The sequence below is a fragment of the Ochotona princeps genome, chromosome 5, assembly GCF_030435755.1.
Source record: "Ochotona princeps isolate mOchPri1 chromosome 5, mOchPri1.hap1, whole genome shotgun sequence".
Classification (NCBI taxonomy): domain Eukaryota; kingdom Metazoa; phylum Chordata; class Mammalia; order Lagomorpha; family Ochotonidae; genus Ochotona; species Ochotona princeps.
In genome coordinates, this window is record NC_080836.1 from 32,777,542 (window position 1) to 32,802,661 (window position 25,120).

Genomic DNA, 25,120 nt, shown 5'->3' on the forward strand with positions numbered 1-25,120 from the left:
TTCAGAATCATTCATGTTGGAATTCAATTTTAATGTCTTTTCCTCCCCCTCATCCCTCTAATTTCCAGTGACCAACTTAATAGAATTTCTTTGATTCTTGGGCCAAATCTGGGTCCTTATAAAAGGCAATAGTTCAGTTGGGAAGGAATGTTAGCACAGATAACCACCTGTGTCCGAAGGGGACCACAGGCAAGGGTGTGTCCTCAGCAGCAGAAGGAGCAGCTGCACTGGCTGTGCTCAAATCTCAAGGCTCTGCCTCCCTTTGAGGCAGAGGGGCAGCTAGCAGCAGCTGGATCTCTGACATGACGCAGAAGTCCAGGAATGATGTGGATCGGACACCTTCAAGACAGGCATCTTAAAGTCACCTTCCAGGGGTCTTTAAGGTGTAAAAGAAAACATCCAAGCCTAAGTGTCTCATTGGTGACTATGTTGATTTATCTTATGAGGGGAACAGGATTTTGAGAAGCAGATATAGATTTTAACCACCCCTTACAGTACAAAAGGAGGTGATAGTCTGTCCCATTCAGCAAGATTTAGAGTGCGGAATGACTCTGCTGACTGTGATATTGCATACTGGAGTGAAAAAGCATCCCAGCAGGGTGGCTGGGGAATGGTTATGCATAGGGCTCTTGTTGCTTGTCAGCTTTTTGGCTGTGGGCAGATAGCTGCCATGCTCAGTGCCTCAGTTTCCTCATATATAAAATAGCACGATTTGAATAGATCCTTTGGTTTCCCAAACGATTCACCAGAAAAGTAGACCAATTGATAGATACTTAAAAGGCAAAACAACAAGAACAGAAACCTCAGGTTTTTTGAGGAGTGTGTCATTGTCCATATCATTGTGTAGAAAACACTGGAGCTTGGTTCACAGCTGTGTTTTTCAGAGTCTTGAAGATGTCTGTGTGCGTTGGGAGTTACCAAAGGAAGACCTTGTATACAGTATTTCTTCTGACTGAGTTTGATTTGGGAAATGTGGAGCTCAGCCACTTATGGATCCAATCCACCTGGTAGGCTGGTCACTGATGGCTTGAGAAGATTTGCTGGCTGGTTTTGCCTACTTTTGGACACATGTATTGGTACATTGAGGGGGTCTCAGCTTCTCTGGGATCAGCTAACTCCCTTGCCAGCATCTGCTACCATAGATCCCTAGGAAAAGCTGCAATGTCATTTTTCCTAAGAGAAAAAAATTATACATAAATGGCATTTCTTAATGTTTGTGTGGTATGGGATTTTCAGTTAAAATAAGTCAATTCTTGAAGGCTGGAAGATGGAATCCTCTCAAGGTAAATTTTCTTAATTCTCCCCTCCCCTGACCCCAAAATCTCTACTGCTTTCTTCATCTGAACTCCTGTAGCACGAATGTATATGTCAGTACGCACAATGTCCCGCTCCACACCTCTGTTAGAGGAAGCAATCATTATATTATTATTGTTTCTATATTGAATTAATTTGTTCAATAAATATGCTATTAGTTACCCACTATGTTGTAAGTAATGAGAACCCAAAGATAAATCAGATGATGCCTGTAAAATCCATACCTAGGAGAGCTCACAGTCTAGAAACAGAAGTAATCACCTTAATAGCTATAATAGAAGTTGGTAATAATTATAATTAATGAAATAGTAATTAGCGATATGGTAAACAAATTCATCTCATGTCTCTGCAGGATGAGTGTTATCAGTTCTACTTAGTGATGAGAAATGAAAGTGAACTCTGCAAGGTGACATCCTTGGTAACTGGTAGAGATGGTATCCAAACCTAAATCTGTCAGTCTGTTGCTTATGAAATAAGGCGTTTAAATACCACAGCTTAACAACAACAACAACAAGAGATGCCACAGGTGCCAAGAAGGTAGTTGCCGATTGATCTTGTGGAGACTGCAGGGTGGGAGAGTGTCTCCTTAAGCTGAACCTTAACTGTGGAATGAGGGGTCGTCAACAGGGACATCAGGAGCTAAGGCATCAGGTAAGTAGTGACATGCATGGTGCATTTGGAGCCTGGTGGTTCCTTGTGCATGGTGATCCTGTCATTCGAGACTGACAAGTCAGTGCGGGAGTGAGAGGATGAAGTAATCACGTGGACTACCCTGCCCCAGTGCTATTCATTGGCATATGCACCTTCCTCTCTAAAGATCTGTACTCTTAATGCTTCTCCTGGAGCCAGCATTGGGCCTGGGGGTGAGTCTTGTCAAAGTCTGGAAAGCTTTGCTGGAATAACATCAAACCAGGGGGTCCTGGGGACATCACATAGCCAGTACCTGCCACTAATGTGATACATCATCTTTGTCTCTCTGTCTATTCCTTCTTCCACATAAGCTATCTTGGATGACAGGAAGGAATGTAGATTGGGTCTCATCAGTCTGTGTAGGTTTGGTACTGTTGTGTTATCTGGTTTATTTACTTTGACACCTTTCTAATGCATGGTCTTGATTGTAAAGATTAACATTAAACCATGGTCACTCTTGACTCTTCATCTCTTCCTAGCGTTCTAGGCAGGCCAGCATTTCCTCCTACATACCTAACCAGCTTGGTAGGAACTTTCATTTTAAGAATAATATGAATGATTATATTAACAGAGTCCAAGAATTTGGATTTTAGGCTGGAGCTATTAACCATAACACATAACAGATAATATTATTTATGCTTGTCTCAAAGAGGATGGTGAACAGAATTATTAAATGAGTGAATAGTAAAATAGAAAACAGGGGAGGCAGTTAAGGAACCAAATCAGGAAAGCTCAGTACTAAAGAGGAGGGAAGAGGAATATCTGCTTACTCCTTCAGTATTGATAGTATGGGGGTCCGCTTAGACACCTACAGTTCTTTATTCACAAGAGGCTACTTACTATTTTCCCCCTAAGAAGGAAATTAAGTTAGATACAAGACAAAACTTTTTCTATTACCAAGGACAAGCCCTTTATTAATAACTCTTATGTATTTTTTCTGCCTGAATGAATACTCTAGAATCTTATTATATTTTGCTTTGCTATAATACATTTTAAAAATAAGTGTTAGTTATGGAGACTTTTAAATGAAGAGAATGTATTACAGTGGAAGAACTTCTATCCTAATGATAGTGTAGGATCCATTTGATATATTCCTCTGTTTTCAAAGGTAGGGTGAGGAAATTAATTCACCCTCTAAATGATTATGCTAATTAACTAAATGTGTCCAAAAAATCGAGTCGTAGTTGAGAGATTTTTAATTAACCCCAATATCCTCTCATAAAAGTGAAATCCTACTTCCTGAGCTGTCAGGAAGTATGTAGTCTGTAACTCAAGGCACTGGTTAATAAGAGATTTGGAAGATGAATATGTAGATAGACATATATTATACACTCACAAATATATGCACATATTTATAATTCTTATTCATTTATTTTAGAGGCAGAAAGAGAGAGAGAGAGAGAGAGAGAGAGAGAGAGATACCCCCCATGTGCTGTTTCACTCCCCAAGTGCCCACAATAGCCAGGTATGGGCCAGACCAACTTGTTTTCTAGGAGTCAGGCACTCAATCTGTGTCTGTAACATGAGTGGCAGGGATCACTGGGTCCTTGAGCCATCCCTTGACCTCTTCTCAGGTTGCACACTAATAGGAAGTTGGGATTGGGAATGGAGCAGACTCAAACACAAGCACTCAGATAATGGGATGTGGCTGTTCCAACCAGTGCCTTTTTTTCTTTTCCTAGATGTGGGAAGGGGACTGGCATGACCTGCTCCTGAAAGTCACATCTTAGGGTTTCTTTTTCTCATGCTAGTTTGGAAAATATTCAAGAAGATTGCTTTCTTGACATAGATGTCTGACCCAAGCTGTAGTGGCCAAACAATATTCCCCAACAGTCATCACATGACTGATGTCCATGGCAGACCTGTTCCCAAAAGAAAACAGGACTTGGAGGAAATTATTCCAAATGCCCTCTGGAGCTACTCTCATTGACTCAGTCTTATATTTTAATTTTAAAAGTTAATGAATCGACATTCCATTTTTTAAAATGTGTTGATAGTTAAATAGTCTCTCCTCTTGCATTTGTAGCAGTACTCTTTTGAGCTACAGTTTACTTTGCATTAACAGGCTAATGAGTTTGGTTCCATCTCTGTATTAGTCATTGTAGTGAACCTAGATGTGATTTTATTATCCTGGGAGCCATTCTTTCTTCTTTAGGAGGCAGCACCTGGTTTTCCTTTGGGAAGTCATATCCTCCCTTACCATCCCCATGTGGTTTCAGTAATACTGACATTATAGTCTCGTTCCAGTGACACAGATTGTTGTTATTTGAGATGTCAAATCCCCACCATTCACATGCCCAGTTAGTTCCAGCTTCTAAGAACAGACCTCCCAACATGGGGCTTTTTCTGGAACAGCTGAGAAAGAAATTTTCTGAGTTTCTTTCTGAAGCTTCCAGTGGCTTTTGCTTGTGAGAACCTGACGGACTAAAGGCAAAAGACAGCAGAACAGTGTTGAGGAATGAGAATCCCTGAAAATGGGCATAAACCGCTAACTCCGTCTACGTTGGATGGGTTAGGAGATAGCATACTTCTTCCACTTCCCTATCAGTCTCAGCTTTGATACAACCTGATAGATCTGGATTCCTGAAACTTGCATCCTTTGAAAAGTGCAGTTATTTTCATGAGTTTAATTATCCTTTCCAGTTGGCTCTTTTGCTATACCTCCTGAAGCTCCAGCTATCTATTATTGCTTGAGAAATCACCAGAAAAATTAGTAACAGGAGGCAGTGACAATGATTGCTTTATCTCTCATAGTTTGTGGGTCAATAATGTGAGGAAGTCTTGCCTGGACTTGTTCTAGGAGTCTGTGTGCAGTTGCAATCAGACTGACTGGAATTGGAGTACAGAGGGGAGAGAGACCACTGCAGTAGCAGTGACTGGACTGGAAACCCTCTCTCTGTGAGGTCTCATGGGCTCCATGTGGGCTACGTGGGCCTCCTTACAGCACGGCAACCTCGAAACACTCAGATTGATAATATGGCATCTCAGGGCTTCTGTGTGAAGGACTCCAGGCACCAGGTCCCATCATCTTCTATGATCTAGCCCTGAGAGTGAGAGTTCTTTAGTGTCCTTTCTACCGACCTCTGAACAAGCTGTTTGATGAGGGTGATCCAGAATCAAGGGGAGACAATAATATGGACCTCACTTCTTAAGGGAGACATGTCAAGGAAATTTCAGATGTGTTTTGAGTAATTCTTGAATTGCAATGAATACACTAGGATATAGTTAACCAGACTTGGTTTTGTGAACATGTGCCTTTAGTTTATATTTTTGGGATCTGAACTTTTCAAGTCAATAAAATACCAGTGACACTAATCAATACATCTTAAAAATGATACCTACATGTCATGATCTTTGAGGTCTGAGAACTGCATTTTGTTCTCATTAGGCATTCCAAAGTTCAATTTGAACATCACTGAACAAAATTGAACAGCAATGAAACACAGTTAAGCTTGCATTGGCTTTCTGCTTCACAATTGCTCATATATTAATTTAGTACTGAAAATATTGTTCTTTGGTGTAGTCAATGTATCTTGCAGAACTGCTTCATTCTTTTAAACTGGTAACCAGTTTAAGGAGTAGGAATGTAGTATTTTATGAGCTTTATGTGAAATAGTGCCTAGGATATGGATTTATAGAACCTGACTCACTTATGGTCCTATTACTTTGTCTATTATAAGAATCCTCCTGCCTGTTATCAACCACCATCCATGGAATGAAAATTCAGAATGTACCTCTTCTCAGCTTTCTCACAAGTAGAGAAAGTACAATAGATTTCAGACTAATCCATTGGAATAAAACCAGAAATTTAGTAACTCATGCAAAGGTAATTTAGAGCACAAATTAAATCTGTCAGAGTGGTATTAGATTTGCAAAAGCTCATAAATAACAAATGAAAGGTCACAGAGCTGTGAAAATGAGAGTGTACTTCTTCATAAAGAGAATTTTATTCTGGGATGGGATCTGCAGTGCACACTCAAAAAGCAATGGAAACACAAGTCTTTTCTGAATGTCTGGGAACAGTCCAAAGGCACAATAGACTCCAGGCGAAGGCAGCAGAGTCTTAGAAAAACCCTTTGTGCTTCCTGAGCATGTCCATACTCTGAAACTTTTTATCTGTGAAGTTTAGGGTTTAAAGCCCCATCAATTACTGAGAACCTGTTGAGGAAAAGTCAGCCCAGGAGTGGGCATTTAGCCTACCTGCTGAGGCGCCCATGTCCTGTGTAGGAGTGCTTGACTCTGGGTCCTGCGAACACGGACCCTGGACAGCAGCAGTGTAACAAGTCATTAGGTACCTGCATCCCTACATGGTAGACTCAAATTCCATTCCTATTTGCTAGCTTCAGTCCCACCCAGCCTCGGTTGTTGCAAGCACTTGGCAAGTGAACCAGTGAATGAGCACTTAAATAAATATGTGTTTGTTTCCCAAATAAACAAATAAGTAAGTAAATAGGTAGTAAAAATTTTAAAGGTGATAGATGCCCCTTCTGGAATAACCTCTGTTTCATTTATTGCTGTATTAATTGTGGATTCTTGTCACTCATATTTCAGTTTTCAGTTCCTAGAAAACACTAATGGAATGGTTGGTGCTTGGTGACTGCAGGGATATAAGCTGATGGTTTAATAAATAGTCCTGCCTATCCTTTTACTCTCATGAAAAAAGATGTGGGAAATACAGCTTTTGCTGTTAGAAGCAGGCAAGTTCTTTTGCTGTGCTTTGCATGCAGAGCTGTTCTTTTCAATGCTGTGTTACACTGGACTTTTGTCAGGCAACAAAATTATATTTATAAAAACCAAAGGGTTGGCTTCATCAAAACCAAAATTTCACATGATCAAGGACATCATTAGGAAAGTAAAAGAACAATACAGAGAGTGGAAAGCATTTCCAAATGCTATATCTTAAAAAGCTTTGGAATATAGAAGGAGCTCTTACAACTCATAAATTAAAAGATAATAATCCCATTGAAAAATGGGCTGGGGCTGGGGGCTGATGCTTTGGTACAGTGGGGTAAGCCACTGCCGCTTATAGTGCCACCATCTCATATTGGAGCACTAGTTCAAACCCTGGCTACTCTGCTTCCAATTGAACTCCTTGCTTACCAGTACATCTGGGAAGGCAGTACAAGAGGTCCAAATGCTTGGGCCCCAGCCACCCACATGGGATACCAGAATGTTGACCGTTTGTCCTAGTTGTGTTGGCATTTGGGGAATGAACCAGCACATGAAGCACACACACATTCTCGCTCTTTCTTTTTTGTCCCTTCCTCTGTCTATTTCAAATAAATATACACATTTTAAGTGAACAAATATTTTGGATATAGTTCTCTGTAAAGAAGATATGATAGATGGTTTTGGCCTGGTTCAGCCCTGGCCACTGGTGCTTTCTGGGATGTGAACTAGCCAACGGGATATCTCCATCTCTATAACCAACTTTTGAGCAAACAAACAAATCACAAAAAAATGACAGGCTAGCATTGTGATATAGCGCATTATGCTGTAGCTTATAATGCCACCATCCCATATTGCAGCGTCAGTTCAAGTCCCAGCTGCTCTACTTTTATCCAGCTTCCTGTTAATGTGCCTGGAAAAGCAGTGGAAGATGGTCCAAGTCCTTGGGCCTCTGCCACCTATGTGGAAGACCCAGATGGAGTTCCTTGTATCTGGCTTTGCTGTGGCCCTTTGCGGAATCAATCAGTAGATGGAAGATCTCTCCCTCTCTCCCTCCCTTCTCTCTCTGCCATTCAAATATGCAGAAATAAATCTTTTTTTTTAATGAGGCACGCTTTACACTTCCTAGAAAGACTATAACTTTTACAAAAGGGAAGAAAAGTTTTGGTAAGCATGCAGGGAAACAGAAATATGAAATGTTGCAGCTGCAGTGGAACACCATGGGGCAGTTCCTCAAGAAGCTGAGTATCTAGTTATCATTGCAAGCCTCAGCCTTTGCAGTCCCAGCTTCACAGCTAAGAAAACTGAGACATGTACAGCAGTGTTAACAGCAGCATAATGCACAAAGCCAAAAAGTAGAAACCACCCAACGCCCATCATCTGATGAAAAAAACAAATATATTTATACAATGACATACTATTCATCCATAAAGAGAAATGTTATGCTAATTAATGCTGTAACATGAGTGAACCTTGAAAATATTTTGCTAAGGGACAGAAGTCCAATACAAAAGGCTGCATATTGTGTGATTCCATTTGCATGAAATGATCCTGATAGATGAATGTACAGAAAGAAGTAGACAGGGGTTGCCAGCAGATGGGAAGAGAATTGGAGAATTCTCCACTAAACACACAAAATTCATGGTTGAAACGTTACTTGGCTCTGCTGTCCCTCAGTTTGAATACTTGTGCCCAAAAGATCAGATTGCCTTTTCTTGTGGTAAGGAATGCATGAAGTAGTTGCTGTATCTTCAGCTCCATCAGGAGAGCTGTGTGCTTGAACACATCTCCAGGCCATGTGTTCTTGACATATCAACTTGGTTTTTACAAATAAGGCATCATGAAAGAACATATATGTAAGAGGCACAGAGTGGAACATCCGTCCTTGGGGGTGTATGATGAAGATGGTGATGGGTAGTACCCCTGTATTTGTTTCCTGGGTGACCAATGGCAGGAAGTCACATGGAACTGTGTCAGCCTCAGCAAAATTAAATGTTGGTTAGCAGACGGCAACTGCCCCTTTCCCCCCACAGGTTTTTTTTCCTTTCCTTGGTATCCATGGAGCAGATGTTTGTGTAGTGGAAGCTTATGGATCTTGATTTATCATCCTTAATTTTTAGGGATTGCTATACTTTTCCGAGCTAAGGAAAGTGAATTGCGTGTTAAACAAAGTTAGTTGCATCATATGTACTTTTACTTAGAAAACTGTAATTACTGATTAGGGACAATGACAATGATAAAACTATAAGAGAACTTCAAAAGTTCATGGAAATGGAATTAAAATAGTTTATTTCAAAAAAGTTGAAATCTGTCTATAAAAAGACTTCAAAAAGCTCATGAAAAAATGTCTGTCTTGAAAATAACTCTTTGGGGATTTCAAAATTGCTTTGTAGCAAAATAAACCTATTTTATTTTATTTTTTTTTATTTTATTATTATTTAACTTCATTAATTACATTGTATTATGTGACATGAACTTTTTGAAGAACCCTCATATTAGAAAATACCATGTAGTATTTGCCATGCACAAGACTCCACATTGGTTACCTCATTTTATGCTCAGGGTAAGACTGGGAGATGGATGGGCCCGGCGGCGTGGCCTAGCGGCTAAAGTCCTCGCCTTGAAAGCCCCGGGATCCCATATGGGTGCCGGTTCTAATCCCAGCAGCTCCACTTCCCATCCAGCTCCCTGCTTGTGGCCTGGGAAAGCAGTCGAGGACGGCCCAAGGATTTGGGACCCTGCACCCGCGTGGGAGACCCGGAAGAGGTTCCAGGTTCCCGGCATTGGATTGGCGCGCACCGGCCGTTGAGGCTCACTTGGGGAGTGAATCACCAGACGGAAGACCTTCCTCTCTGTCTCTCCTCCTCTTTGTATATCTGACTTTGTAATAAAATAAATAAATCTTAAAAAAAAAAAAAGATTGGGAGATGGATAACGTGATGGTCCCCATTTTATATACAGGGAAATTGAGGTTCATGGTGCTTAGGTGAACTGACTCAAGGCCACATAATAAAGGAGTATTGGAGATAGATTGCAAACCCAGGCCACCTCACTGTAAACCTGGGAGAAACTGAACCTGAATTCTATAGCTGAGCCCTTTAGCAGCAGTGATCTGTGAGACACAATTAACACCTGCCCTCCAACCCAATTTCAGGGGAGGTATCATGGAGGTAGTGTGCTGGCTTCCACATCTACCCTTGGATGTTTGCAAATGCCAGTTAGATGGGAGGGAGGGAAGCTTATTAGATGATTTCAGCATGCTGTCAGAAGGCATAAAGCAGATTTGGAAAATGCTGCTTGAGATGGCAGTGGGAGAGCAAATTAAAAATTGAAGGGATGCCATGTAGTTTTATAAGTCATTTGCTTTTTTTTTAAAATATAACTGGAACAAAAATTCTGACATAGTAATGCCTCATCAATTTAAAATGAAAGTTTACCATGAGTTTGCTTTACTATTTAATTACTTTATCGTGCAGATCACTTTTCTTATTCTTGATATTATTGGTAAATTTTAAAATATCACTTGTGCATAGCTCCTTTTCTTCTGAATCACTTGGGTCATAAAAGTGATACAATGACAGCATAAATGAGTTCATATTAAATTATCTATATTCTAAAGGATTGATCTGGGTTATTATTTTAAAAGATTTTACTTTTTTATTTGAAGGGCAGATTTACAGAGAGAAGGAGAGACAGAGAGATATCTTCCATCCTCTGATTCACTCCCGAAATGGCTCCCACGGCCAGAGCTGAGCTGATCCAAAGCTGAGAGTCTGGAGATTCTTCTGGATTTGTTACTTGGGTGTAAGGACTCAAGGACTTGAGCCATCCTCCACCACTTTCCCAGGCTGTAGGCGGGGAGCTGGATCAGAAGTGAAGCAGTTGGAACTTGAACTGGCACCTATAGAGGATGCTGACACTGCAAATGGAGGATTAACCTGATATTCCATTGTACTTGGGTTTTTTTTCTTCTCAACATGTGTGATGATTTTTTTTTATGATCATTTATCTCTTACAGCAAAACCTAGGAAGACTTGGTAAAAACAACAGACGAAAGGCAGGAGATAAGCCCAGGGGCTTTAGGGATTTTGAGAACAGTTTGAGGGGAATGCTCCTGCACCTCTTTCAAAAAGTTTATGAAAAATGTGTATATTAAAGAAATGATAATCGCCAATTTATTTGCAGCAAAATAAACTCATCTTTTAATTCAATTATTTCACAGATTTTTTTGAAGTAACCTCATATTATATTTAAGATATTTCTGCATTCCAAGAAAGCTGGACAGTTCAACCCTGTTGCCAGCTTTTACTGTCATCAGTTTTGAAGGAAAAAGACAAAGTATGAATAAGGCATAGAGACAAGTGCTTAGCGCCACAGACCTAAGCTGATCTTAGCAGTTTTTGTTACACAACTCAAATCAGACTTAAGACCAACACAGCTTTGCCTAGTGCTTAAGCTGCAGATTTGACAGTCAAACTGCCTGGGTTAGGATCAGCTCCTCTATTTATCTGATGGACCTCGAGTTACTCAAAATCCAAGTGCCTGCCTCAAAGGGCTGTTACAAGAATAAATCGCTCTGTGTAAAAGCTTTAATAGTACTTGGCCAGCACACATGAGTTACGTTAAGGGGATTTTATGCTGTTGTGCCACTTTTTGGCTAGGAGGAGGTCATCGTACCTATATTGCTTTTTCTTTGTTTCTTCCTTTCACTCTCTCTTTCTTTCCTTCTTCTTTTTTAATCCTCTACCCGCTCCCCACCACATCTGAAAGTCTATCCTGTTGAGGTCTGCATGGGCAACATGAACCCATACGTGTGTGCTCCCATGCCTGGTGTATACCATTGTCAAGGAGAGGCTTCCGAGCTTTTGTACCTGACTTCTTTATTGTTGCTGGCTGGCAGTCATCCCCTGGCCTCCTTGCAAAAATAGCTGGATTTCATTAAAATTCAATCTCTCCTGATACCATCTCTGCTGGCTATGAGTAGAGACTGCTAGTGGCGGAGCTTTAGCAGTCTGATTAACGCGAGATTTGGGCTGGAATGCTCTGAATACTCTAAAATGACCGATGACCAAGTTTCTGTCTGTGTCTCCCCACTTCCTCGGCCCTTTGCAGCCCATTTCATCCCCACGGGAAACTAAGGCAAGGGTCCCCACGAAGCCAAGCAGCCTGGAGCTGGACACTGACGTGCATTTGTCTTCCTGTTTCAGGTGCGTGTCCCCACTCCCGGGCCTTCTGCATGAATGACACTTGGGTCTGCCATGGAACCTGGCCCCGCCCTGGCCTGGCTCCTGCTCCTGAGCCTGCTGGCCGACTGCCTGAAAGCTGCTCAGTCTCGAGACTTCACGGTCAAAGACATCATCTACCTCCATCCTTCAAGTAAGACTTTTGGTTTTCTTGGCTGCAGAAGCACCGATTTGCTTTGAATAAAACACAGTTTGGAGAAACAGCCTGGAGAAGGCCGCCTTCAGAGCAGGGCAGGCCTCCTGCAATGTAACCGAAGGATACAACAGTTAACCAAAGATGCTTTCTCTGTTGTCCTGATATTCTTGCAGGGTTTGTTTTATATAGTCTTACTGTTAGATGTGTTCTCTCTGTTCCCCACACAATCATTCTAATTCTGAATGTCCGTCTCTCTTACTCATGCCAGTCCTCAGTCATCAAAGTAGACCGCCATGTCCCAGGGGGAGGATTGTTTGTAATAGATCAATCCTTCATCGGTAAGATAATAGCTGGCCTTCCTCTCTTTGCATCTAATTTTCAGTTCCAGCCTAATTGCCTTCCACAACTTCCTACTCCCTGTGTTTTTCCGTTTCCTGTGTTTAAGAATTATCTAGGGAGTGCACAATAGTGTAAAAGTCCAGATCCCTGCCCTTGAGTTCCTGAATTGCATGTACCTGGGGCTGTGGATTTCTGCTCTTACCTAAAATTTCTGCTGCTGCTACCCTAAGAGCCCCATTTTGGGGAAACATAGTGATTGGTCTTCCTCTTCTGGTCTCCATCTCTGTATTGATCTTGCTTCTCTTATTTCTATGTGAATCTTTTGTGAGATCCCATGCTGGCATTGATGGCTGGCTATTTTTTTATGCATTCTGACTTTTAACTCTTGCCTGGGGTCCATTCCTGCTGAAATGTTCTGCTCAGCAAGTATTACTGAAGCATCCGTTGTGTGCCTGGCATTGTGATTAGCATGACAGGTACACGAGCAAATGCAATATTCCTTGTGTTTGAGGATCATAGAACTGACAGAGAAGGGCCGTGACAGGGATTCTTTGAAATCTTGAATGTCCACACCTTCTGGTTTACAGATAGTGGAGGGGACCCACTGGTGTTGGGCGTCCACCTGGCCCTGGATTTGCAACCAGTTAGTTCAGTTGCTTTGTAGCCTTTTTACCTAACTTTTTTAGATTTCTAAAGATTAAATAAAATACTGTACTGAAAGCCATGTTAGAGGAATCTTTTCCTTTTTGATTTTGATTTTCTAGTTTCGGGGGAGAGAGAGTGAGAGAAACTCTCAGCTACTAGTTCATTCCCCAAATGCATGCAGTGATCCCCTGCCAAGTCAGGCTGAAACCAGAACCTCAGTCTTGGCATCCCATAGGGGAGGCAGTAACGTGAGATGGCTGGGCCAAGTTCTAATTTCCTACACAAGACATAATTCAAAGAAAGACAAGAAGCAGTAAAGATTAGCAGAGGGGGCCCAGCGTGATAGCGTAGTGGTTAAAGTCCTCAGCTTGCATGTGCTGGGATCCCATATGGGCGCCGGTTCTAATCCCAGCGGCCATTCTTCCCATCCAGCTCCCTGCTTGTGGCCTGGGAAAGCAGTTGAGGACGGCCCAAAGCCTTGGGACCCTGCACCCATGTGGGAGACCTGGAAGAGCTCCTGGCTCCTGGCTTCAGATTGGCTCAGCTCCAGTCGTTGTGGTCACTTGGGGAGTGAATCATCGGACGGAAGATCTTCCTCTCTGTCTCTCCTCCTCTCTGTATATCTGCCTTTCCAATAAAAATAAGTAAATCTTTTAATAAGAAGATTAGCAGAGGAATAAGATTCATTTGCCTATACCCCAAAAGAGTATAAAGATGAATTATACTCAATGAGGTTCAGGGCTGTCACTCTATGTTCTGGAGGCAGAGCAAGTCAGTTCTCGGGGTGGGGTTTAATTGAATGTTCATAGGAGCAGAGTTTGGGGGCAGAATTTGACTGATATCCATATTCTAGCCCTTTCTGGGAAATCTTGGACATATTCTGCCACTAGGTGCATGCTAAGAGCAGGAGTGTCAGCCATGGTAATTTTGCTGAAATGCTGTTACAATTATCTGAAAGTCACTACTGGGACACATTTGACTTCTATATTGGTTACTTTTGGCTGGCATCAATTCTGAGCAGCAGTTTTGTGGAAACAGTGGTTTTCTACACCAGAAAAAGGGCAAGGTTTGGGTAGAGCAGATAAGATTGTTGGGAGGGGCTAGCAACCTCCAGTCTTCCTTGCTAGCTAGCTCCTTGCCTGTGTCAGAAGGATGTCAATTCCTGAGCCATAACCTGTTGCTTCCCAGTAAGTCAGGAACTAGAGCAAGGTATAGAACTCTCACGAGGCATGCGGGCACTTTATCCAGCATCTCGGCCGCTAAGCCATACGTCAGCCCCTAAATATGCCTTTGATGGGCAACATAGAATGTGTGTGGATTTATTCCTGAAGATTCTCTCACTAGTACAATCTGATGTCTTCAGGACAACTGTATGGAAAACTTACCTATCTGTTCTTCTTTTGGTACTTCTTTGCTTTGATAATCTCTGGGATACTTGCTATGTTTTTCTAGATGCATTTATTCTTTTATCCATAAGACTTTCAGCTCCTAGGGTTGATGGCTAAGATTTTGGCTTCTGTGCCATTCTTTGAGAACTGGGAGAGATCTAGTAGTCACTGCTGTGAAGCAGGCCCACTGTTAACCTTCTCTGTGGTTGCTTACCTGGAGTAGGAAGGAGACAGGAGGTCACTGCGTTCAAGCAAACCAAGACAAAATCCAGCTTCCACTTTAGTAGGGTGGTAATCCTCGTCCAAGTTGAGCAGGCCTCATTTTGGAAAGTTGCTTTCAGAATGGGGTCTTTGAAGGGTGCTAGGCCACAAGAGAAGTTACATCTGCTCTTTGGAAGCAGTTGACAAGGTTCTGCTTGTGTAACCTGTGTTCATTAAAATGAAGGTACTTCAGAAAGATTGTGGAATAGGGCACTTTAAAAAATAAATGTATGTTGTTGCAAAAGAAGTTTAAAACCCATGCAGAGTTTTCATTTTATGTGTTTTCCATGAACTTTTGAACCACGGCCTGCTTGGAAGGAACTCACCATAAATAATGGAAGATTGCATTTGTAGCATTTTTTGTTATGATTTTGAAATACAGAGAAGGAAGTTCTGCCTAAACTTTAGTGATAAGTAGGTGATTGTTCTGAGAAAATCTGTAAGTCTTTTCTTTCTACTTGAAAATCAAAGTTCCAGAAAAATTAGGAGACACACATACACATACACAAAGGGAAAGGGAGGGAAAAAGAAGATGGAGAGAAATAAGCATCTTCTGATTGCTGGTTCACTCCCCAAATGGCTACAATAGCAAGGGCTGAACCACATTGAAACCAGGAGCCAGGAGCTTCTTCTAGGTCTCCCAAATGAGTTGCAGAGCACTAGTTAGTTGCAGAGTTATCTTCTACTGCTTTCCCCAATACTTTAACATGGAGCTGGATGAGAAGCGGAGCAGCTGGGTCACAAACCTGCCTGCATAAAGGATGCTGGCATTGTGGGTGATGCGTTCACCCACTGTGTCACTTGCTGGAGCCAGATCTGCAAGTTCTGATCTACAGCGTTACCATCATGGATCATGGAAAGGATAAACTCTTACTGAAGTTACCATGGTTGTCTCCTACTTGGCCAAAACTTTGTTCTGCCACTTGAAATCTGAGTTAACTCTCCAATTCTCTCAGCTATTTTAGAGGTTGGTGGTTATGTTTATTTTTACACTTTGATTGTTTAAATAGCATGGTCCTGTGCCCTTGAGCACCACACTATGTTTAGATTGCATGATCTTCCACAAAGAGACAGGTTTCTGTTGAATATAAAACATAAAAAATATATGAAGCACACACCGGACTAGTATGATGGTGAATTATTTATATAATCACGTCACTTTGTAGACAAAGGCACAAACAACTTTCCTTGGGGTCAGTGCGTGAGCCAGCTTCAATTAATGTTACATAGAGAAGCTCAGACTGTTTAGGGAGAAATGTAGTAATACTAGAAGTGGGAGAAAGTATACAAGTTTTCTACCAAGGCAAACATGAACTCATTTCTCTTGGTTCATGAGCACATATCATTGATAATAACTGGAGTGAGATTGGAACCCAGATTGAGAAAATTCAACCCCCCGCCCCCCGTGACTAATCTCTGCTGTCTTATTCTCTCATCTTTAAAGTTCCTAAGCCTTTCAAAGAAATAGTTTTATGGCTTTCAAACATGAGACACTATCCTCAATATAATATGTATATGGTTTTTATCCTACCTTTTTTCAGGTGAGAATGATGAATTTCTTTCCAAATTGTGACTAAGACACTGATGTCTAGCATAAACCTTCTACACAAGAGTTATCATTTGGAAAAATGAAGCTACTTATTTAGTTGCCAAATAGTACATCAAATACTAGGATTTAGCAAACTAAAGGACTGCAAACTGCCCTTGGCCGCTATTTCCCTTCTTAGAATAGAAACTTTGCTAGTTTTCTCCTCTTGCATGTTTTGAGTGCTTTTTTAATCAAGTGCACCAAAGTGCTAAATCCATACAGGGGGCTTGACTTGGTCATGCTCAGGAAGAAAGCCAACTAAATTTATACTCAATCCTAAACTACCCAAGTCTTATGAAAGTAAAGGGACTTTTTAAGACAGGTACCAGAAAAATAGCATTTGTGTCAGAAATATGTTCTTATTAATACTGATTGACAATTTTTTGTTGCCAAGTGGACTGAGAAACAAATTTATCGGATTTCTAGACACTTTATGTTCATGTATGCTTTCCAGAAGCAATATAAATTAATTTGGCAAGAAGAGAAGAAAGATTTTTTTGACGCATACATTTCAAGGCAAGTCTGCATATGTTTCAAGGCAAGTCTGTTCTCACCACGTTTTCAAAACTGAAGGCCTTTGTCCAGGCAAAAGCTCCAAGAGGTGGAAACAAAGACGAAATCTTTTCTGATACCCTTACAAATGAATTATGGTAGGCTGAACTACGGCTGACCATGAGAGTTAATGGACAGATTATTTTACAGGAAGTAACTGGGCACTTTTTTTTTCTTTACAATCACCTTGTCTTGAGGGACCAAGGACTTAGGTCCTGAAATATAGAGGACTAAGCTTATTAACTCTGTGATCAAGAGCCAAATTAGATTCATTCATAGCTGAGGCCACGAGTTGCAAAACTCTGCTTGCTCTGCAGTGCTTTGAAGTAACAAAGAAGAAAATGGCACATCTTTTAGAAAACTCTTTCTGTCCTTTTAAAAAAAAGATCCCTTTATCAGATGTAGTATCACTTAACAAGCTAGTGGAGATCATTTTTCATTTGTAGCCTCCATGTTTGGCTAAATATTTCCAGAAGGAAGAATTTAACCTTTTACTTGGTATTGTGCTGCAATTAGCCACTTAAAGCTGAGTCTGTTTGCAGAGATTTATCACTTATCAGAGTGTGATTATTCACTGGCCAGTACCACCTGTCATGTGGTCATAAATATTCCTATAAGCAAATTATACTGTAGCTATTGTGAATGTACACAGACATGCGGCTTCAGATTTTAAAATAAGGCTCACCCAAATGAGATCATTTGGTTAATTGCCAATAATATGTGCTGACAAACTCATTCAGAGACAAATGATTTAAAATAAAGGTTAATTAGTCTCAGTGTATAAGCTTGTACTTGTGTGTAAGCTTTGATATGAATGCTTTGGGTTAATTTCAGAGTCTGAGCTTACTTATATAAGAAGTGGCAGTATTAAATTTAGAATGTCACTATTCTTGCACAAGATCATTCTGAAAAGTCTATTAAATAATCCAAGTTTGGGAACACTACAGCTTATTAGTGGTAGGTTCTCAGTTTGTTCTTGGAACAGTTGGATCGTCAATCTTCATTCAAAGTTCTTAATTTATCTCTTTGATGGGAAAGTTTCCAGGAATAACCAATGCAACATTCCAGCCAATTTTTTTTGGCTGCAGTGACAGACAGATAAAATTGGATACTCAGGAGAATTAATCATACGAACTGAAGTAATGTAGTTAGCTTACAGTCATAAACCTTGGTGACTATGGTGATTTTTTTTTTTGAGAAATACTGTTCATTGACAAATCCTTTTTTACCCCAAAAACCTCATTTACAAGCTGTTTTTTCAAGTTTCATATTTTGAAATTGTTTATATAGTAAATATTTTAACAATAATAGGCAAGCTATTTTAAAATGTACACAGTCAGGACAATTTCCTGAAAAACTTTTAATGGTTTTTCTGAGGATATTTCTAAAAAATAGCTAATTAAGATATCTACAAGAATGTTAAATAGGTTTGAAAATTGAAAATTCTCTTGCTTTAAATTCCTTAGATGTGTACTTCATTAAATGTGATCTTTTCCACTCCAGTGTCACCTACTTTCTGAAATAGTGAGATGTGAAGACAGATGAAAGTACTTCGAAAACCTGGTAGAAAGATACAATTAAAAGATAAGTTTTTTGATGCAAAAAAAATGAAATCCTTGCACATTTTTTCATAACCCGCATTTCCAGTAAGTTTTTGAAAGCCCTGGGTGCACATGGGTTTCAGTTTTTTTTTAACCGAATAAAGTTGGCCTTTCATTCCATTTTCCACAAACTGTTTGATGCATCACAATATTTGTGTGTTTCAGCAAGGACTGGCTTCATTGTAGTTATATGACAGACAAGTATTTTCTTCAGAGTAAAGTTTCTTCATTGGAATGAGGTGATTGGATGTCTGTGTAGCAACTGCTCTCTGTCATTTTCTACGAAGGCCCATGCATTTGCTCTATTGCTTTTATGAATGTGCATCACTAGCTACTTGGAGGAACATAGAACTCTCAAATTTTCCCATGAAAAAGTGCAGTTACTCATCTTTTTTAGCCAGTTTAGGACTGTTGATCATATTGTATTTTGTCAGAGTGAGCTATGTGATGTATTCTAAGCAAGTACATGGATGAGCAGCTATTGTGGGCAAGGTGAAAATCAAAGTTATATCTGGCCCATAATTCTGGCCTTAAGCTGCTGCCTCCTCCTTCATTTATTTTAGATAACATACTTAATTGGTTCCATGTGGGCAAAGCAATTTACCCTGAGATGATTATTTCCACCAGTGGGATAATGCAGGCTCAGCCATCTGCAAGGAGAGCAGTTGGTTTCTGTAGATGAAGTGTTTGAGTGTCTGCAGCTTTCAAATAGGCCAGGTAATTTCACAAATTAAAAAAAAGCCAAAGCTTGTTTATGGAAAGCAGAACTCTAAATAGTAAAACAAGCAAATGTTTAGAGCAAAGAAGCAATTAAAAGCACGTTGGTGAGCTGGACAGAGACTTCTGTTGATCCTTGTCTGTCCGCTGGCAAAGGGCCCGGGAGTGCTGGGCGCCCTCCAGTGTGTGATGCACCTGTGGCACCTTCACACTTGAATGAAGAATAGAAGAACCCGGTGGACAGTCACTGCAGAGGGCAGGGAGAGTTGGGAGCAAAAACAGGAACCTGCTAGAATTATATACCCCCTCATCTCCCACCTTCCCTTCCAGCACCCCTCCACACACACACACACACACACACACACGCAGAGTCATACCTAACCCTTGGCAAAATGTTTTTTTTTTGTTTTTCTTTATGTGCATAATATCATTTGGTATATAAACTTGTGGGATTGACTCTTTCATTCAGAACAATTATCTGGAAATGTATCTGAGTTGTTGAGTATATGAATAGTCCAATCCTTTCCCTTGATGACTGGAATTCCGTAATGCGGCTGTGTCACTGTGCAACCACTCCCTCCTGAAGGACATTTGGCTGGTCTTTAGGTTTGTGCCCATGGAACTAATGTTGCTGTGGGCATTTGAATACAGATTTTGCAATAAAGACAGGTGTTTCTCTTTTAGAGGAGGAACACCTAAGGATGAAATTGTTCTGTTGTGTAGATGCTGAATGGTTAGTTTTGCTGTTGTCGTTTAGAAACTGACGGGTTCTCCTGAGAATACTTTTAAAAGCCTGAAAATGTCTATGGGTTTCTGTGTTCAGTCTGAAAAAGTCTTTTCTCTTGATCCCCTTTGTAGCCACACCATATCCTGGAGGATTTAAATGTTTCACCTGTGAAAAGGCAGCCGACAATTATGAATGCAACCGATGGGCGCCGGACATCTATTGCCCTCGAGGTAAGCTCTCCGTCAGATTAGTGTCCTGGAGCTAGCCACAAGGGAACAGCCCTGTAGACCTGGGTGCATGCTTGCAATCTTAGCTGCTCTTCTTCTCTAAGGCTACTAGTAGAACTTTTTCTTTTATCACACTAATAATTTATCATCAAAGACTCTCAGAGGCATAAACTGACCCATAGGATTGCCCCTTTTCTCATGAAATATCTTTGGAGCTCTATAGGAGGTAAGTGCTGCTTCCCCCTAGGCCCAGCCAAATGTAGATCAGAAAGAGAATGGCTGCCTGTTTACCATCCTTTGAAGGATTAGTTGCTACATAGTAGCCTCTTTCATGTAAAGAATGAATCAATACTCATATAAAGATTCCACTTATTGCATATTTTGCTGGAGACTTCTATCCTGGTACAGCCTGAAAGCTAGAATTCTAAATGTCATCATTGCACAAATGAAAACCCCGAACTTTTTTAAACTATTAAGTTCTCTTTGAAGGATGAGATAGAAGCGTGATTGAAGCAAGAAGTTTTGACCCAAAGGTCCATTTTAAAATGAAGAACCATCAAATTCAAATCTCTTTTATCCTATGGAATAAAAAGGATGGGTATATTTAGCTGCAGAGTCACTGATAATTGGCTGTTTTATTTTGGTGAAAATTTGCTTCTTTTGCTGGGGCTAGATGAGGACAGGGCACTTTTGAATGCATGGTAGTGTGCCTTGCTGCTAATGGAATTCTGTTGTTCAAATGGTCACACCAACAACAAATTCAGCACTTCCCACAGTGAGGCCAGAGCTTCCATCCTTAGCCCAAGGAATGGTGCACTGTTGAACTAAGAAACATAGATACCACAATGAAAAGGTAGATATCAGGCATGCAAGCCTGGACAGTTTACGCCAGAATCTCAACATGGGAGTTGGACCAGTGGAAGCACTGTGAGATGTTTCAGAGTCACAGAAAAACAGTGCTAAGGTCAGTGGTTCTCCAGTTTCAGTGTGATTTGCCTTTCCTGGAAGGCTTATTAAACAGATGTCTGCTGCCACCCCACTCCTTAGTTCCCCAAGTGGCTCTGAGATGGGCCCAAAGGATTTGCACTTGTACAACATTCCCAGACAATGCAGAGGCTGCAGGTCTGGAGACTACCGATCAAGAACCACAGCTCTGCATGCCTTGAAAACAAGCATCTCAGCAATCAAGGTCTTGCTTTTCTGTTTTATAATATCCTAGGTGATTACAATGAGCACTTGAAGGCAAGAAGCACTGGGGACCCCTCTACCCACTTCACAGGAAAGTGTGGTGTTGCCATTTCTAGATTGCTCTGGTTTCAATTTTAGGTGGAGCTGTTAATGGAGTCCCAAGGATCACAGAGCAGAGAAAAAATGGAGACACACTGAAGTGGCTTAGGCACCAACCACCGTGCTAATTAGAGTAAAATCCTGTTCAGGTTGCCTACTGATGTGACAGTTCCTTTCCAAAGCATTGTTTCCTAAGATGGCACTTACAGGATGAAAGCTTACATTCCAGATGCACCCAACTGAACACTTGCTTCTCAAGCGTAGCTGCACATTGAAATCACCTGGTAGATTTTGAAACCACTGGAGCCTAGGTTCATGCTCAAAGATTCATATTTAACTGGCATGGGGTATGGCTAAGCAGAAGTAGTTTATAAAGCTCCCCAGGTGGTTATCATGTGCAGCCAAGTTTGGGAATTATTGTCAGCAGTGGCTCTAGACAAAAGCAATACAATCCATTTATGTCTCCAGTAACCTGATTCCTACTGGCCTATTAGCTTTTGAAACTCTTGCCACAGGTCAGAACTAGTGTACAGGAAGCGTCTAAATTTGCGCCTAGACTCAGTGATTCATAAACCCTTAAAATAAATTTCTCACAGTTTTGGAATCTGGGATGTTTGAGATCAAGAGGCCATCAGGCTCATTACATAAGGGGGACTTTATCTCTCTGTATCTAAGATGACACTTTGTTGGTGCCTCACATAGAACACAGAGGGCAGAAGAAGAGAATGAGCCCACTCCTTCAATGGTTTTGATAAGGGCCCTAGTTCCATTCCTGAGAGATCTGCCAACATAACTTCACCACCACTTAAAGGCCCCAACGTTTTGTACATATGTACACATTTGTACATAGACTCTTGGAGGGATGGAGCCTGCTCAGTCCACGACAGAATGTGACTATACTTGTTTTGGCAATGACTTAGCTCTGAGATGTGTTAGCTAAGATGATGCCAAGCAAAGGAGGGCTGTGGGTGCTGGGATATACTCCACAGAGGCCCAGTCTATGTCTAATGATACGAGCGCACTTCAGAAAGTTCATGAGAAGCATGAAATGAAAACAACACACATATTTTCCATGAACTTGTTGAAGTGTGCTTGGACAAGTCTATTCCTGTCACAAAGAAGAAGCAAGTGATTGGAAGCCCTCTGCTGGATGCCATTCAAGGAAAATAAATTCAACCTTGATGCTTTTTTTTGAGGCCAAAAACCTAACCTTGCAAAGTACAGAGTCCTAAAAGTATTCCAGAATGGTCTTTTACACACTTATCCTTTTTCCTCTTCACACCCTCCATTTTCCTCTGTGTGTCTTTAAATGTATAGGGATCAAGAGAAAGGCAAGCATTGAAGTTCAAGACACAGAGCAACTGTGTCAGGCCCTTGGAGGATTATATAGTGAGAGATAGGAATCTGGTTTCTCCTTTCAAGGCTTAGGCAGTTTAGTCAAGGAGGTAGGATCTGAACAGATCACTGTCAAAGACAACAGGACAAATGTGAGGGTCAAATGGACCTCTTGGTGTAAGCATTTGGTATAAGTGCTGTGGGAATTGAAGGGGATAAGGGCTAACTGTGGCATGAGTGGCTAAGGAAAGCTTTGTGTGCTGAGGAAGATGGAAGCCTTGCAACTGGAAGTAGATTTGCTTACTTACTTGCTTGTTTGCTCTTTAGAAGATCGAAGAGTTTCTTCCCAAAGCCAAAGTGCCTCAGTCTGAAACTGTGTGTATTGGTTGCTTCACAAGATCCTATTGGTTATAGATCTTGTACTTTTCTTATAGGGCTGGTAAATGCATTGAGTCAGACTAAATAAGACACATGTGTGTCATGGTTATCAGTACATTAAAAACCAAAAAAAAGGCTATTTGGTAATAGTTATAGGCTTGTTATCAAATCTACTACATTCTTAGTAGTGGATTCTTAGTTATTCAGATAATGAGGAGGTGGATAATTTTCTTACAGTGGCTGCACATTTATTCCTCTTATAGCTTGCAGCAGGTATTTGCTGAGTTGCAGTTTAAGTTTGTCAAAATGTCAGGCTAACTCCATGGATCAGACAGAAGGGTGTTTTCACAGCGTGAGTAGCCTTGGTTGACTTGAGCCTCTCTAGTTGCCTTACCCACTTGGAAGTCCACAGTATTTTTTTTTTGTTTTATTTTTGATAAGTTTATTCTAATTATCCTTCACCACCATCCATCATCACTATTCTGAATACTGGGAATGGATTTAGGACATCGAGAAAAGCACCCTTTTCAGGATGCCACTAAGAACAAAGGCATGGAGCAAGGAGCCCTCAGGTACAATCGGGATGGGGCGACACCTGACCTGGGATTACTGACCTGTTTGCATTAGAGAATACTCAGAGCCAAATGATGGAATCAAGTTGGTTTTTTTTGAGACCCTGAGCAACAGGTAGTGGGTGGGAACTGTAAGCTATAACTTCAGAACATGCTATATATAGCCACCTGCTCCACATTTTTTATTTCCCAAGAATTTTTTGTTCTTCCCTCTGGTCTTCCTGCAGGTTTTTCTAACAATGGACTATGCTGTGACTTTATTATTATGTTAGCATAAAAATCCATCCAGTAACCTCAGATTTGCTTATTCTGTTTATCATTAATTGGAACAGTTTTAGTGGGCAGCTCAGAAGCTATGATAGGAAGGCATCCTGATTTTCTGAGATAGTCGTGATTTTGTGTTTATTTTTGTGACCCATTTAGCTTGATTTTATTCATCATGTTATCAAAAGGTTGGTCTGTATCTAGTCAGGTCAAAATGAGGACAAGGTTTGATGTTCAAGGAAAGAGAAATTTTGATTTGTCAACAGATGAGGTGGTAGCAGACTTCTGAATCTCAAGAACTGCTCCCTGCTGAAGGAGAGCGTTTGGGAGTTTTTAAGGAGGCTACAAGAAAGGGGAAGTCAGGAATAAGAGGAACAAAGGCTAGAACAGCTGCATGTTGGCCTGCACCCAGCTGATAATGATGATGATAGTGGTTATCTGGTCTGAATGCATGTTCATCTCATGTCTGAGTTCCTGGTTGGTGACCAAAACTATATTCTCGAAGGAGTATCTATGATGGCCAAGTGTGCTTTAGTACATGGGGGGGCCACAGGCAAGTGGTTCCTTCTGCCCCAGATATAGAATTCTTGTAAGCAAACCCTTCAAGATAGCACTGGTCATCAAAATGGCCTTGTGAGTCTGGTGATTAGAATCTTGTAGGGTCAGCTGGGGTCAGTGATTTAAGCTAGGGGAAGTTGGTTGGGAGACTAGGACTTGAAGTCTTGAGTATCTTCATTCAAGAAACTGAGGGCTTTGCTTGAGTTACATGATGTGAAAAGAATTGATTGAAAGTGAAAAAAAATATGTGTAAGCATTTTATCTGATCTATATGGGATAAACTCTCATATCAGATTGCTTAGGGACCAGCTGAAGTTAAAAAATTTTTGAAAGGTCTGTTCAGTCTCATGAATGTAGAAAGAGAATGCTATGGTATATCTTAGTGGCTGATCCTTATGGACTCCATAGTCTTGTGAACCACTATTTGATTGAAAAAGTGTCAAGAAAGCCCTGCCCTGGTTGAACTCATTCCTGTGACAATGGGGCATCAGCTTCTGCTCTGTTCCTCTCTTTAGAAAGTGCTAGTAAGTCCTTCCTTCTCCATGACGTTTGTTTTTGCCTGTGGTGTACACAGACTCTTGGCACCATTCTCCCTCCCTGGAAGTAATCATTTAAGATGCCTTGCTCAAC

The 25,120-nt window shown here is 40.9% G+C and overlaps 1 protein-coding gene across 1 annotated transcript in view; it reads left to right on the forward strand.

The window, feature by feature from the left end:
- LYPD6 (LY6/PLAUR domain containing 6) overlaps positions 1-25,120 on the forward strand; it is a 114,918-nt gene that overhangs the window by 76,981 nt on the left and 12,817 nt on the right. Inside the window, exons 2-3 of the mRNA XM_058664201.1 lie at positions 11,880-12,048; positions 20,001-20,099. Coding sequence (XP_058520184.1) covers positions 11,913-12,048; positions 20,001-20,099 — 235 coding nt within the window. The 5' untranslated portion in view covers positions 11,880-11,912. The remainder of the gene's footprint in view (positions 1-11,879; positions 12,049-20,000; positions 20,100-25,120) is intronic.